Source organism: Lonchura striata, chromosome 1 (assembly GCF_050655825.1).
Source record: "Lonchura striata isolate lonStrDom1 chromosome 1, ASM5065582v1, whole genome shotgun sequence".
Lineage (NCBI taxonomy): Eukaryota > Metazoa > Chordata > Aves > Passeriformes > Estrildidae > Lonchura > Lonchura striata.
The window spans coordinates 94,210,549-94,223,930 of record NC_140703.1 but is presented as its reverse complement, the minus strand read 5'-3'; the positions used below and the strand labels follow the sequence as shown (position 1 = coordinate 94,223,930).

At 38.3% G+C, this 13,382-nt stretch overlaps 1 protein-coding gene across 7 annotated transcripts in view; it reads left to right on the top strand.

Moving 5' to 3' along the window:
• The window catches only part of ARHGEF7 (Rho guanine nucleotide exchange factor 7), a 116,019-nt gene that overhangs the window by 47,597 nt on the left and 55,040 nt on the right, over positions 1-13,382 (top strand). For all 7 annotated transcript variants that reach the window (XR_014956322.1, XM_021545598.3, XM_021545597.3 and 4 more), the window contains 3 exons: positions 1,110-1,240; positions 3,608-3,809; positions 12,642-12,730. Coding sequence is in view for 6 of the 7 variants with exons in the window: in XM_021545598.3 (XP_021401273.1) it covers positions 1,110-1,240; positions 3,608-3,809; positions 12,642-12,730 (422 nt within the window). In the remaining variant the exon portion in view is untranslated. The remainder of the gene's footprint in view (positions 1-1,109; positions 1,241-3,607; positions 3,810-12,641; positions 12,731-13,382) is intronic.

The window sequence follows — 13,382 nt, the reverse complement described above, 5'->3', positions numbered from 1 at the left end:
TTCCAAACAGTTTTCATTAACTGGGTTTGTGTAGCAGGCATTTTAGACTGTATCTCTCTGGTGTAGTATTGGAAGATGGATTTCAGATCCTCATGTGGTTCTGCAAGAATACACAGGTTCTTCTGAGATAGGCCTTCCTACAACAATGGGTATGATTAGTGATGAAGGACTTCTGTGGGTTTTCACTTCATCAACGTATCAATCTCTGGAGTGGTGGGATCAAGGAAGGAGGCTGCAGCCAGCACTGGACCTGGCTTTTGGGAGCTGCTTTTGTTTCAGCACCTGGCTGGCTGTTGCTCACTAAGCCACAGGACACCCCCCTTCTTGTTGGCTGGGAACATCCCATGCTGGGGAGGTGCCAGCCTAGTGTCCAGGGCTGAGGCTGCCTGGCTGGGGAAGGTGGGATGAGCCCTGTCCTGCTGCTCCCTCGGTGCCTCCCAGCCTACAAGGGACCCCAGCAGCCCCTGATGGCACACAGCCCTTCAGGCGAACATATCGCATGGGTGTACTTCTTAGAGGAGACACCAGTGGAAAAGGGGAGATGTTTTGGGAGGGTGTTGTTTACTTGAGAAGCAGCATTTTCCTTTCTTCTATTCCTAGTTCTCCCTCCAAAGAAGAAAAAATAGCTTAGTTGGCAAAAAAAAACCCCAAAAAACAGGATGAGGCAAAGGAATGTAGGAAAAAAGACAGTGGAAGGAATGTTTTAATTGAGAAGGAGATGAGGGGCTGTGGGAAGAGCTAAGAAACAGATGTAGCTGGCTTCACTTCAAGCAAGTTTTATGCAGTCAAAATTCTTGGCTACTAGCTAAAATGATGCTGGTTAATTACCTTTAAATAGACTGGTAGTGACTAGGAATAGAGAAATACAACCCTAACCCTCCTCTCTCTAAACAGACCAAGTTGTTTTCTTGTCTGTGTGGGGAAGAAATTGTTGATGTCTCGGGATTTTTGATTATTTATTGCTATCATTTTTTAAATCTTGAATTACTGAGTCACTGCAGATACACCAAATCTGCTTTAAGCATGTGAATTTTATAGAGATAAGCAGAAGTTATAGATGCAGATTGTTAAAATTCTAATATTTACTTTTTTCCCCCACCCTCATACAGACATTGGGCTGGGCAGTGACTCTGTATGTGCACGTCCCTCATCTCATCGAATAAAATCCTTTGATTCTTTGGGATCCCAGTCTTCACACAGTAGAACTTCAAAACTCTTTCAGGGACAGTATCGGAGTTTGGTAAGTTCTGGAAGAATGAAATATGCTGTGGTGTGGTATTTTTCCCCCCTTTCTTCCCCCCCTTTTTTTTAATGAGCTTTGTAAGCAAATTATAGTGTAGCAAAGTAACCATTTCTTCTCTTTCAGTCCTGTATTTTTAGCCTGTGAGTTTGTTTTTGCAGCTCTTTATATGATATTTCAAAATACATGCAGCTTTTTATGAACTTCGAACTATTTTTTCCTCCTTTAGTGCTCCATGTTGTCTGCATAGGCAGTATCTTCCTGGATTTTTGTTTTTCTTCTCAGTGTAAGGACTTGCTTGTCCAAAGACAAAAATCTAATTTTTTCTCTGAGTTTAGAGCTGGTGATTGAAAATTATTCAAACCTCTGTGAAGGTGATGCTTTTAATTTTGATAGTAGTGGTAGTTGTTCCTGTTTTCTGTTCTTTTTCAAGGTTGATCCTTCAACTTGCCTTTGGGTAACTGAGTTGTATGGGACGTTGTTTTATAGTACAGCTGAATTCAGGGTTGCATACCTCATGGAAATTGTGATAAAATGTACTTTTAGTCACTGAAGGTTTGCAAGGAAGGTTCAGAACCCTAATGAAAGCTGCTTTATCCATGGCTTTCTTAGGTGTGGTATAATCTGTTTTATCTAGAAGAGCCTGTGGAAGTTTTTGCCCTTGGCCACTAATTCGAGCTCCTGTTCTGCTGTTCACAGCCCACTCAGTTTTGCAGATGCAGCAGTTGGTGGGACTGGCTGTTAGCTGGATCACTGAAGTAACTGATGTTTTCAGTGTTTCTATCACTTTGGTGATCTGAGTTGCTCTGTGCAAAGTTAGAGCAGAGAAGTGCTAGAAGGAGGGAAAAAGATAAAGTGGCCAAACTCAGGAAATTGCTACTTTGGTTTTGTTGGTGTAGATGATTTGTTTGGAACCGTTCTCACCAAGTTTGTACTCATTTCCTTTGCTGGAAAGCCAAACTGGCAGAGCATAAGTTTGTAGCTGATCTCACTACGCAATGTTTCTGCTTATTTTGTGGCTTTTTACTGTTAACTAAACCAAAACATTCTCTCTTGTTGAGCAGAAAGGATGAAAGCACATAGTGTACAAGCAGAAAACTAAGACAGAGACACTTGTTTGAAAATGTGCTGTTCTAATTGTCAAACACTGGGACTTACACTATCTTGGGACTTTCTGTATGTTTTCAAAGTTGTGTTTGCCTTCATTTTACTGAAGCTTCTCAGCTGCTAACTCTGATGAAAGTCATATTGAGTTGTGATACAATAACATGATTGCTGGGGCTATGAATTAAGCTGACATGTAAGATCCTAGTGACAACACGCAGTCTTTTCATCACCTCAGTTATGCAGGCAATATGTAGGTGAAATTCTTCTGCCTGGATAGCTGACTAGTAGTGCTTACACAGGCATTTTCTCACTAGGCTATGTTTTTAGCTGTACTGATATTGATTCTTGGTTATGATAGAGACAAACATGATTTGTAGTGCTATTCTCTCAGTTCCAGTGTGATGTTTTTAAAGTTGTCAAGGTATTGCACTTTTTTTAGCATAAAAGTTTGCCCAGACTCTCATGAGATGCTTGCATGGGGCAGATACCCAAAATTGGCATCTAGAGACAAATGCTGAATTTGAAAATCATTCTTTTGAAAGACTTGTTAGTTACTTGTAAGATCATTCAGATGTTAGGACAGAATGATAATCTGCCTTCGCATACATGGTAGGGGATGAGCATACATGCACAGTGTATATGGACAGCTGCAAGTCTGACTGCTGCAGGCTTCCAGCTTTGCTAATCTTCAGAAAAATAATTTGGAAGTACTTATTCAAGGTAAGTTGCATAACTGTTTCATAGGTTTTGTGAAAGAACACTCCTTCATTGGCAGGCCGTGGAGACTTGTACCTTCAGCTGTGGAAGCCACCAACCTGATCTGTTGCAGGAAAAAAGAAAAGCTTTTGAGCTGCAAAACCTTAGGAAAAAACTCTCTAATATGAAGCCTTTGTATCTTTGTTGTTGTCAAAGGCAGTTTCAATTTATGCTAGTTATAGAAAATGTATGTTTTCTTTTTTTTTTTTTTTTTTTTTTTTTTTTTTTTGTGAGAGCAATAATTCTTATTTTAGCTGTTAACCCCTTCTGATTTGGAGGGGCTGTAATAAGTAAAATATATACTCCCATGGCTGATAGAAATCTGTAGATTAAAAATGACAGAAATACTGGAAATGCTAAATCGCTCCTTATAAAGGCTTTTGAGTAAAAATGTGTGGAGACTGTTGTGTGTGGAGGAAACTATTTCTATTTCATGAACATTTCTGTTTTGCTCATTGTTCAAGTCTCTAATGATCATTTTATTCTTTGTTTTCTCTTACCTAGGACATGACAGATAACGGCAACCATCAGTTGGTGGTGAGAGCCAAATTTAATTTTCAACAGACAAATGAAGATGAACTGTCTTTTTCAAAAGGTGATATTATTCATGTTACAAGAGTGGAAGAAGGAGGCTGGTGGGAAGGAACCTTGAATGGAAAAACAGGGTGGTTTCCAAGTAACTATGTACGAGAAATCAAATCAAACGGTGAGTTTTGAAGGGGAGAGCATATTTGCAGCAATTCTTTCTTTGGGTAGAGGTTGATGGTTGTTTGATTTATTAAAACTTTTAATAGGTTTTGTTTAAGCTTGATTTTATTTACTGAACGTCATTCACAGCAGTGAATAATGCTTGGGAACTTGCACTTCCCCACCCCAGTTCACTGTATGGGATGGCTTCTGAATTAGCAGTAAGCATGCAGAAAACTCCCCATTCTGTTTTCTTGGCTCACTTCCTTGGTCTGAATTCCTAGAATATGGGATTTTGATTCAGATACTGACAGACTTTGAATTGGTGCTTTTGGTTTAAATAGTGAGAGATTTCCTTAAAAAAAAAAAAAAAAAAAAGACACCACCAGAAAAAAAAGCCACCCAAACCTAAAAAAAATTTACTCAGTACATCCCATTACTTAGAAGTAAACAGCTGCAGGAAGGAAACCCAATTCTATCAAGATCTACTTTTGAAAGTGAATGTATTTGTGATTTTTCTTTTTCTTTCTTGTTCATGTGCCTTCAGCTTTTCTTCATACAGGCTTCATCCTTCTGTTGAGGTTTTATTTTGAACTTTATGCAAAGTGCCTTCTGTAAATGTCTTCTGAATATCAGAAGTAACATTCCTTTTTAATCCACTAGGACATTGCTGTGGGTGACATAATTTCTCTGTCTCCTTTATTTCCTTTTTTTACCCCATGTCTTTCCTTGTCTTGGCTTATTTTCAGAGGTTAGGGATAAGCCTGGTAGGATAAAATTACCCACGGTATCTGGAAGGCTTTACCACCGTTTCCTTTGTGACAGCTCCAGTGAAAACACACATCTTTGGGGCTGTGCTGAAGTCTTGGGCATGGCTTTTTTTTTTTTTTTATTCTCCCCCATTATGAAGCAGCTGTTCAGATGCCTGATTGCAGTGAGGTTGTGGTAGCAAAAGTCCATTGTAAAACTTACTTTTTCTCCTTTGGTTGCATCCTCTTATTTTCTTCCTTGATTTACTAGCTCCAGTCTGTTGTTGCTAGTCTGAGATCTGCAGCTTCATTGCCCTTTTCAACCAGCTTCTCCCAGACATAGTCACAATGTAAGACTTGGCTTTTAATGTTCTTTAGAGATCTCTCAGATGCAGCTTATTCTGAGAAACCATTCTTGAAGCCTGTTTTTGGTTTGTAGTGTTTTAGCATCAGCTATGATGATCCTCTTGTCTCATTGCTATTCATTTAAATCATTGCTGCAGAGATTTTGTTTGGATTTCATCAGTTTTGACCTCTTCTGACTCCTGGAATCTGGGTAGATAATTAAGCTCCAGAACAGAAATGCTTTAACAGTGAACATGCAAGAACCAGAAGCTGTCACTAGCTGGAATTAAGTGGTTCTTGTTTTAGTAAGAACACTTGGGTGAAGTAACCCTTCTAAGTAGGGACAACCTGTAGTGCCAAGGTTAGTACCCAGTGCAGTCTGATACTTGTGACTCCTTGCAACCCTGTCTGATCCCTGGGGCTGGCATGTTTTTTACTTTCACTTCTTGCCCTCAGGAGAATTTTCTCCCAAGTCCTTTTCCTTCCACTTTATAGGTGTATTCTCTCTGCTACAACAGTTTATCCCTTCTGGCTTCTGCAAGACTTCTTGCATTCTTGGACTGCTATCTCATATGCTCAGTTTCCTCTGTGGAAGTTTCTTTTGCTTGTGCCCATGCTTTTCTCTGCTCAGGAAGCTTAGTTCATTGAGTATTACAAAGTTGAAATGACTGAGTGGTAGCTCACTAGCTTTCTGTTTTCCTTCTCCATTTTAAAATTACTGTGTTTGTCTTTTTCCAGTGCTTTATGGAACTTCACTTGTGCTCTCTGGTTTCAGATATGGATATAGCTAGTTCTCTTATTATCAAATCAGCACAATAGCTATTGTGTAATTTATCAAAATAGTAATTTTAACCTGCTTTTATGCATTTGTAGGTATATGCTTGAGTTGCCTGAAGTTGACTTCTTTATGAGGAGGATGGAGGGTGGTAGAAGGAAGCATGATACCAAGAGCTTCTTAGTGTGTTAGTAACTGTGGAGTTGCAGATTAGCTTTACCCTTCATGTATGTATATATGCTGTAGCCTACTTTGTTACTACTGCCCTTATGGCCATTGTAGTTGTATTTTAAATGGTGACATGACTTCTCCTGCTTACTTTTGCTTCTTTTTGTGTGTTTGTGGTCAGTGTATATGGTTGTGATATTTGTTCCATGTCAGTTTGCATTCACTTTTTCTGTTCTTTCTTTGACGTGCCAGTGACTTTTAAAGAAATTATCATTTCCGTGAGCCTATTCTGCTCATGTTGTTACTAGTGGGACTTCTTTTTTTGTCTGCATTTTTAAGTTTACTGAATTGTTCTTACTTGAAGTCCATTGTTGTAATTTTGCTGCACTGTTTCTTTTATTTTATTGCTTGTTTCCATGAAACTTGTTATGAGCATTTCTAGTCTCAACTAAATTTTGCTTTATGGATATTGTTGAAGATCCTACAGAGAGGGCTTTTCTGGAATTCTCCTCCCTTCTGTATCCAAAAGCATTGGCACTGTGTCCTGCTGGACTTTCTTTGTTCTGTTGTCCTTGTTGAAACAAGGATGTAATGCTGTTTGATACAAAGCTCTGAAGTTGTTTGAATAGGTAGATGTTCCTGAGAAGCTTCATCTAGGTCATATGTAATTTCTGTTGCCTTCCTGTGTCCCTACTCTTTTAAGTTTGTCTTCATTAGGAGAGTTGGCATTTCTTGAGCTGATAATCTTACACTGTCCATTTTTCTTTACTTCCTAGTAACTATATATACACCTTACATCAGGATTTTCCTAATTCAGGAGTATTTTAAGTGCCTTTATGCCTTAATCATGAAGTTGAAATATAGAAGTGTTCTTTTTTCCCTTAGGTATTTTAAAAGTGTTTAGGAGAACTTGCAGCCTTGCTAGCTCAAATTCAAAATGTGTTACAATAGATTGATTTTAAAAAAGATCTAGATAGGATTGTTGAAATATATGCTCTTGATTAAGGTCTCTCTGAAAAAATGTTCATTCTGGACATCTCATTTGTTTTCAGTGAACTCTGTAAAATGGTCTGGCATTGGCAGTATGACACCACACTTCTTTCTTCTCTGAAAATACTGTAAATACTTAGAAATTCTGTATAGGATGATGCATTCTATGGAGAGCTCCCAGGACTTGACTAAATAAGCTCCTGGCTTTCACTAAATTAAATCCTCTCAGTCTGCTGTAACCTGACCTCTGCAAATTGAGTAGAAGAAGAAATGAGTAAAGTCATTTGTACATGTGTGTTTTTGTTTTAATTCTCACAAACTTCATAGGCATTAGATGTTTGGATAAATGGATTTTTGTTCTAATTTTAAATCCTCTAGTGTGAAAAAATGGTAGATATGTAATCTTAGCTTTTATGGTGGCTCTGAAGTTATATATCTAAGGAAGGGAAGAAAGAGATGTGTGGCACTGGAGCTGCCTTTACCCACATTGATTTATTCAACTGTTTAGAAGAAAAGTAAGCTGCATTACAGAAATTACACCAGCAGAGAATATCACATGATAAGGTATCTCACAGTGGTTGTGCCATGGCTGTCACTTGTTTGTTTAGCTGTGCCCGAGTGATTAGAGTTAGCACACAATACTAATGAGGTGAGCTACAACTGGTTGTAGGACACATACTGAGATTGTTGAGCAAGGCACAGCATTTCATTTTCTTAGGCTGGACAATGACTATTTTGGGGGAAAATAAATTTGGTTGAGATGGAAGACAGGGTTTGTTTTGGTTTTGAGGGTGTATTTATTCTGTCCCCCTCCTTGACCCAAGGGGAAAAAGAGGATTTGTTTAAAGTTGTGATTGTTATGATCAAATATGTTAAAAAAAAAAAAAGGTACTGTTTTCTACTCAGGTACATGCCTACTCTGTGAACTTCAAAACAAAGGTCCATTTCTCTCTCCTCGCTGTGCCTGTGTTTTCATTTCCAATTTCAAACCCTCTAACCTCTTACGTTTTTAAATGTTCTTTGATCCCTAGTCAGGAAGTACTTTGAAATGAAAGGATTTTGGTTTTATTCTGCTCTACTATTACATGTGACAGAGGGTAAAAATTTTTGTGTAAACTTGTTAAGATACTCGACAGTGTGGCTTTATTGAGGTTGTTTTTGCTTACATAAAATAGAACAGGAAGAGGTGAAGGTGTAGGTGGAGTCTTGTCTCTTGCAATGCTGCTTCTGTCTCACAGGGTACTTAGAGAGATTTGGAGACCTTAGAGAGATTTGGGCTCTCTTGCAATAAAAAGAAGGGTGGTTAGCCAGAATGGGATGCACCTGCTTAGCTACTGTCAGATGTTAATCAGATTTTAAAAAACCCACATGGTTCGTTACTGAATTGTATCCAAGCATAATCCCTTTAAATGGAATGAGATTACACAGAAAGGGAATACAGCTTTGTGCAAACTACATTTGATATGTCACAAACTTTATTCTAATTTTTGCAGAAATTAATGTATCATTACCGCCCAAGCTTCTGTTGTGCCTTCTTGACAGCTATTAGTATCAGGCCCAGTGCAAATTAGTGAAAATGTTTCTTTTAATTGGATGTTGAAAACAAAATCAGTGTAGGGAAAAGGTCAGAATATAGTGGAGGAGTAGAGTGTCAGCTGCTTCCATCCTGTGGTGTGTGAGGGAAAGAGAAGTTACACTTTTGGCTTTGGAAAAAAAAGCAAAGAAAAAAAACCTAAAACCCCATGAAGAATGTTTGTTTTTCTCCCCCCCAGCCACATACACTCAGAGGAATATTGTTTCTTTTTGTCAAGTGTAGCTCTACAGACATCAATAAAATAGAGGTTGGGGCCAGTGAATGCTATTGGGGCAGAAGTGTTGTTGGTGTCTGTGTTGCAGAGTGGAGCACTGCAGCAGTGCCTGAGCCCTCTTGAGAACTGGGAATGGGTTTAGGTCTACCCTCCTGATGCTGGGCTTGGAATGATTAGTCTAGGAAGATGGAGCTTGTTTGTAGCACTTTGCTAATAGGGACCACACAGTTTTCGGTGTTCTTGTTGACACATCTTTCCTCCCCTAATGCAGGATGAAATAACCCAAATTGGATCTTTTTATCTAAGTTATGCAGCACAGCACAGTAATTGCTGTGTGTTCTTGTGGCAGTATGGTCAAAGTGCTTTAGTAAAGTATGTTCTGATGGGAGTAAATACTCTGTGGAGTAGCACAGAGTGTTGCATGAAAATATGGCATAAACTGAAGACATGACAGAAGAGAATGTGGGAATGTTGGGTAATTTGAAGGTATGTAAGTTAAAATAGAAAGAAACAAAGTATTGGGAAGGATTGAGTAAATTGTCTTTTTACAGCCAATAAATGGACATTTGTAAAGAATAAGATAACTTCATTTTAGGGAGTTTGTGGCATCTTATACCACTTAGGGAAATGTTATAAAAGCAGTTGCTTCCACTGAGGATAATTATTTGCTGGAAAAGTAATGCTAAAAAGCCTGTGCTGCTCTCATTCTCCACCCAAAGATGATCTGTGCAGTGAAGTCCATCTGGTTTATCACTAGACAATGCATTGTCAAGTGTGGCTGAGGGCAGTTGAATGCGATGCTTTGATCACAAGAGAGATGGGCAGTGGGAACTTAGCTTTTGGTTTCAGCCACCAGCAGGATGCCACCTCTTCCCGTACTTGGGCAGATGCCTGCCAGCTTTGGATTTGATCATATGCTGAGCCATTTTCACTGTGCTTTCAGTGTTAATGTAAGAGATGCACATAGTGACTGGAGAAAATTAGGGAGATGCAAAAATCCTCTGTGTGGGAAAACCTGGTGTCTGGCTCAGGTCACTCTCTTCCAGGGCTTTGAGAAATAAAGCTTCTGCGGAGTGGGCAAGGTGCCAGGGTTTTGCTGATGTTTCAAAACCCTGTGGACTTCATAAAGATGTAGTTGCTGAATAGGGGTGGTGCCTTCTTAAAATGTTTAATGACATGTGCTCTGTTTGCAAAAGACTCTAATGTTATATTACCAAGGATAATAAATTACACTTAATTTAGCATAAACAAAGAAAGTGATTTCTTATGTTCAAGATCAGCATTTTCTTCTCTGTAATGCATTGTGCAATAAGCTAATTGCAACAAGACTGTTTCTTATTCCTCCTCATGAAGCAAGGCACTGCTTGGAGGCAGAATACCAGACATGATAGACAGATGGAATTTGCTAATTTGCTGTGTCTGATTCTGTGTTTCTGCAATAGAAATGGCCTTTACATTTTAAAAGCTAAATGTTGATTATGACTGTTCAGGCAAAATTATATGAATGTGTAATTCTTTTTTTTCTGTCCTGTCTTTAAATCTGAATTTGGACATGTGTCTCTGATGGATAACTGAATCAGCTCAACAGCTGGTAATATAAATGACTCTATATGTTTCAGCAAAAAAGTCTCCCACTTTCTTCAGCAGCTTAAGGGAAGAGAGGTATTTTTGCACCCTTTAAGATAACAAAGATAACAAATCAGTATTCCATGATCAGCTAGTTTAACAATGGTCAGCCATCTGTATTATGATAAATTCAGTGACAAGTATTTACCTTTATCCTTAAATAACTCTTGTTCCTCCTTTCAAGACACCTGTATTATGATAAATTCTGACAAGTATTTACTTTTATCCTTAAATAAGTCTGGTTTCTCCTTTCATGCTTTTTGGCACATGATGAATAAATAAACCTTTAGGTATTTAGTGAACCTGAAAGTCACTATAAATTGTAGATAAGTCCAAGAGTTTCCACAAAGAATGAAAACAAATTACCAAGTTTGTGGGAATGACATCATTTTCATAATTCAGTACAAAGAAAAGAATTTTAATTGTCCCATATAGAGAAGCATTATAGATGAATATAGAAATGAGTAGCCGTACAAATGAGGTGATTTTAGGTCTTTTCACACTGAGTGTTTGATGGCAAATCTGCTTGAGTTTACAGATTTGTTCTAAGGGGGTGGGAGGAGCCCTGTCATTTGGAATTACTTGGTTGTATAGCAGAGCACATATGTATTGCAGGGCTGGTGGCTGAGAGCATCAGTGTTCCCAGCTGGATAACTGCTGGGTCTAACAGTTTTTGTGCTGTGTGTCAGCTTAGATCTGACGTGTTGGGTAGGCAGGGGATATTAACCAAAAGGGTCTTACTGTCATCTCTGAACATGGTAAGGAGAATATTTTTTTTTTTTCTTTGCTCATGTTTGGCAGTTTTAAGACTATATTTTATTTTTAGATTAGCTTCTTTGAGGGAAGTTGCACTGCAATGCAGAGCAAATCCCCTTAAAGATACTTACATTTGTGCGCTTATGGGGCCTGAGCTGCTCTTCATGGGCTGTTGGCTAAAGCCTCTGGCCTGCCAGGCTGCCCTGGTACTGGAGATGAAAGGGTGATCTGCACCTGGAGCCAGCTTGCTTGAGATGGCATCATCCATGGGCTGCAGCTGGGAGCCTGAAGAAGCCCTGAATTGCTCAGGAGAGGCTGGTACCTCAGGGGGTGTTCTGCTTATGATGGTCAGTCTCTGGTCAGCCCTGCTGCCCCTTAGCTTGGCTGACTGGGCTTCTCCTGGAGAGGTGTTTGAGACTTGCATAATTTATTCTTAGCCTTAGGTATCTGGTAAACTAGAGTTAAATTATTAATATATCTTTATTAAATTATGTTTGAAACAGGAGCTAGCTTTTAAAATAAAAGCAGAGGCTTCAGTAGGTACGTTTTGGTCATGCTTCTGTGGTTTTGTTTGGGGCAGTTCAGTTGACAATTTGCTGTTTTATAGCTTGGATACAAATTACTCAAATGCTTATTTGACATTTGCATATTAGAGAAGCCTGATTATTTAAAAAACATACAGAAATAGACAAACCAAAGCACCAAAATGTTGGGATAAACAGTCTCACAAGCATTCTCAGTTGGTTGAGTGCACAGTGAAGTGTGAGAGATCAAAAACAGATGCTGTAAATCTTACTTGCTGTTTCTGCAGCATGTTGCTTTTCATTTTCTCTCACCTCATGTTTGCTCCTCTGTAATTGACTCAGAGGAGTGTAGTGGTGGGAGGGAAGGCTTTAGGAGTGTATTTTCTCTGCCTCTCTGTTCTGGGCCAGCACTTGGGCAACTCTCAGGACTGTTGTTTTGATCTTGCAGATTAATGTTGCCCTTCTTAGAACAGCATGCATTACTGAGGGATAGATTCCCTATGGGTTATAGGAAGGATTTATTTTTATGAAGAACCCTGTTCTCAAGTGCATAAGCATTTTTATTCTATACTTCATTAATAGCAAAAGATAATTTATTTTGAAAGATGATTTTCTGGGCATAAGGTAAGTCACTTCACTAGTATAGTGTTTTGAATCTATATTTTGAGACTGAGTGTTCAGCTTTTGATTGGTCACTTGCTTTCACAGAGTTCATTAAATCAATATTGAATCTTAATGCTACTTTTGTTTGAAAGTGAATATATGGTTTAGAAATGCCTCTTACTGATTTTTTTTTCTTGTTTGTTTTTTTTAATTGCAGTCTATGACATCTTGTTTTTAAAAAATAAATTTTGAAATGTAAATTTTATTAACTGACTTTCTGGTTCCAGGAAAAAGAATGGCAGTTTTTCTGGTTGTCTTCAATGAGGCTGTTCATTCATTTTGAACATACTGATTATTTACCAGAAATTTCAAGTACAATTATGTATGCTTCTCAGTGAAGCACCATTATCACTGTATCCTGATAAATATTTTAAAGCAGTTTGTTTGACCTCTAGCGTTGAGCTGTGAAATTGCACCCCATTGACCCTAAAATATCTTTTATTTCAGAAAAACCAGTCTCCCCCAAATCAGGTACATTGAAGAGTCCACCTAAAGGCTTTGATACGTCTGCAATTAACAAAAGTTATTACAATGTGGTGAGTGATCATTTTTTTTTTCCATGTGAGCTGTTATATATGGTAGAATGTCATTTAACTAAATGCTCTTATCTGCAAAAAAACTCCCACAGTTTTGCAGGAAGTACCAAAATTAGATAGGGGTATTGGTTGATTCTCATATAAACAATATCATTATTAGTTTAATAGAATATCACATATGTGGGTTCTTAAACATTGTACAAAAATTACAGTCTAAAGTAAGTGAATGATTGGCATTTATGTAATATTATGCTGGTGTTTTGCTAGTTGTTAATTTCCCTTTTTTCTCCCATCCCCTGCATGTGACATTAATATTCCTCAATCTCCATGAATTACTGAAATTCTGCTGTGTTAAACTCATTAAGTATACTTTTGTCCTTTTTGTTCAATAGGAGACTGTTTCAAAATGTTCAATTTGCTTCCTTTGTATTGATGTTTGTAAATCAACTCTGTTGTTAACTTAAGGAACCTCTCCCTTATACTGGTGGATAGATTTCACAGCAAGGCAGTACAGGCAGAGTGAGCTTTTAGCACACCCCCAGGAATTCTTAACCTAGTACTCAGACCTCTCTTTAGTAGATGCATGTAAGCAACATACCCAACTCCATCTTTAAGCATGTTGTAACCCTGTTGAGGATAATTTATTTATTGA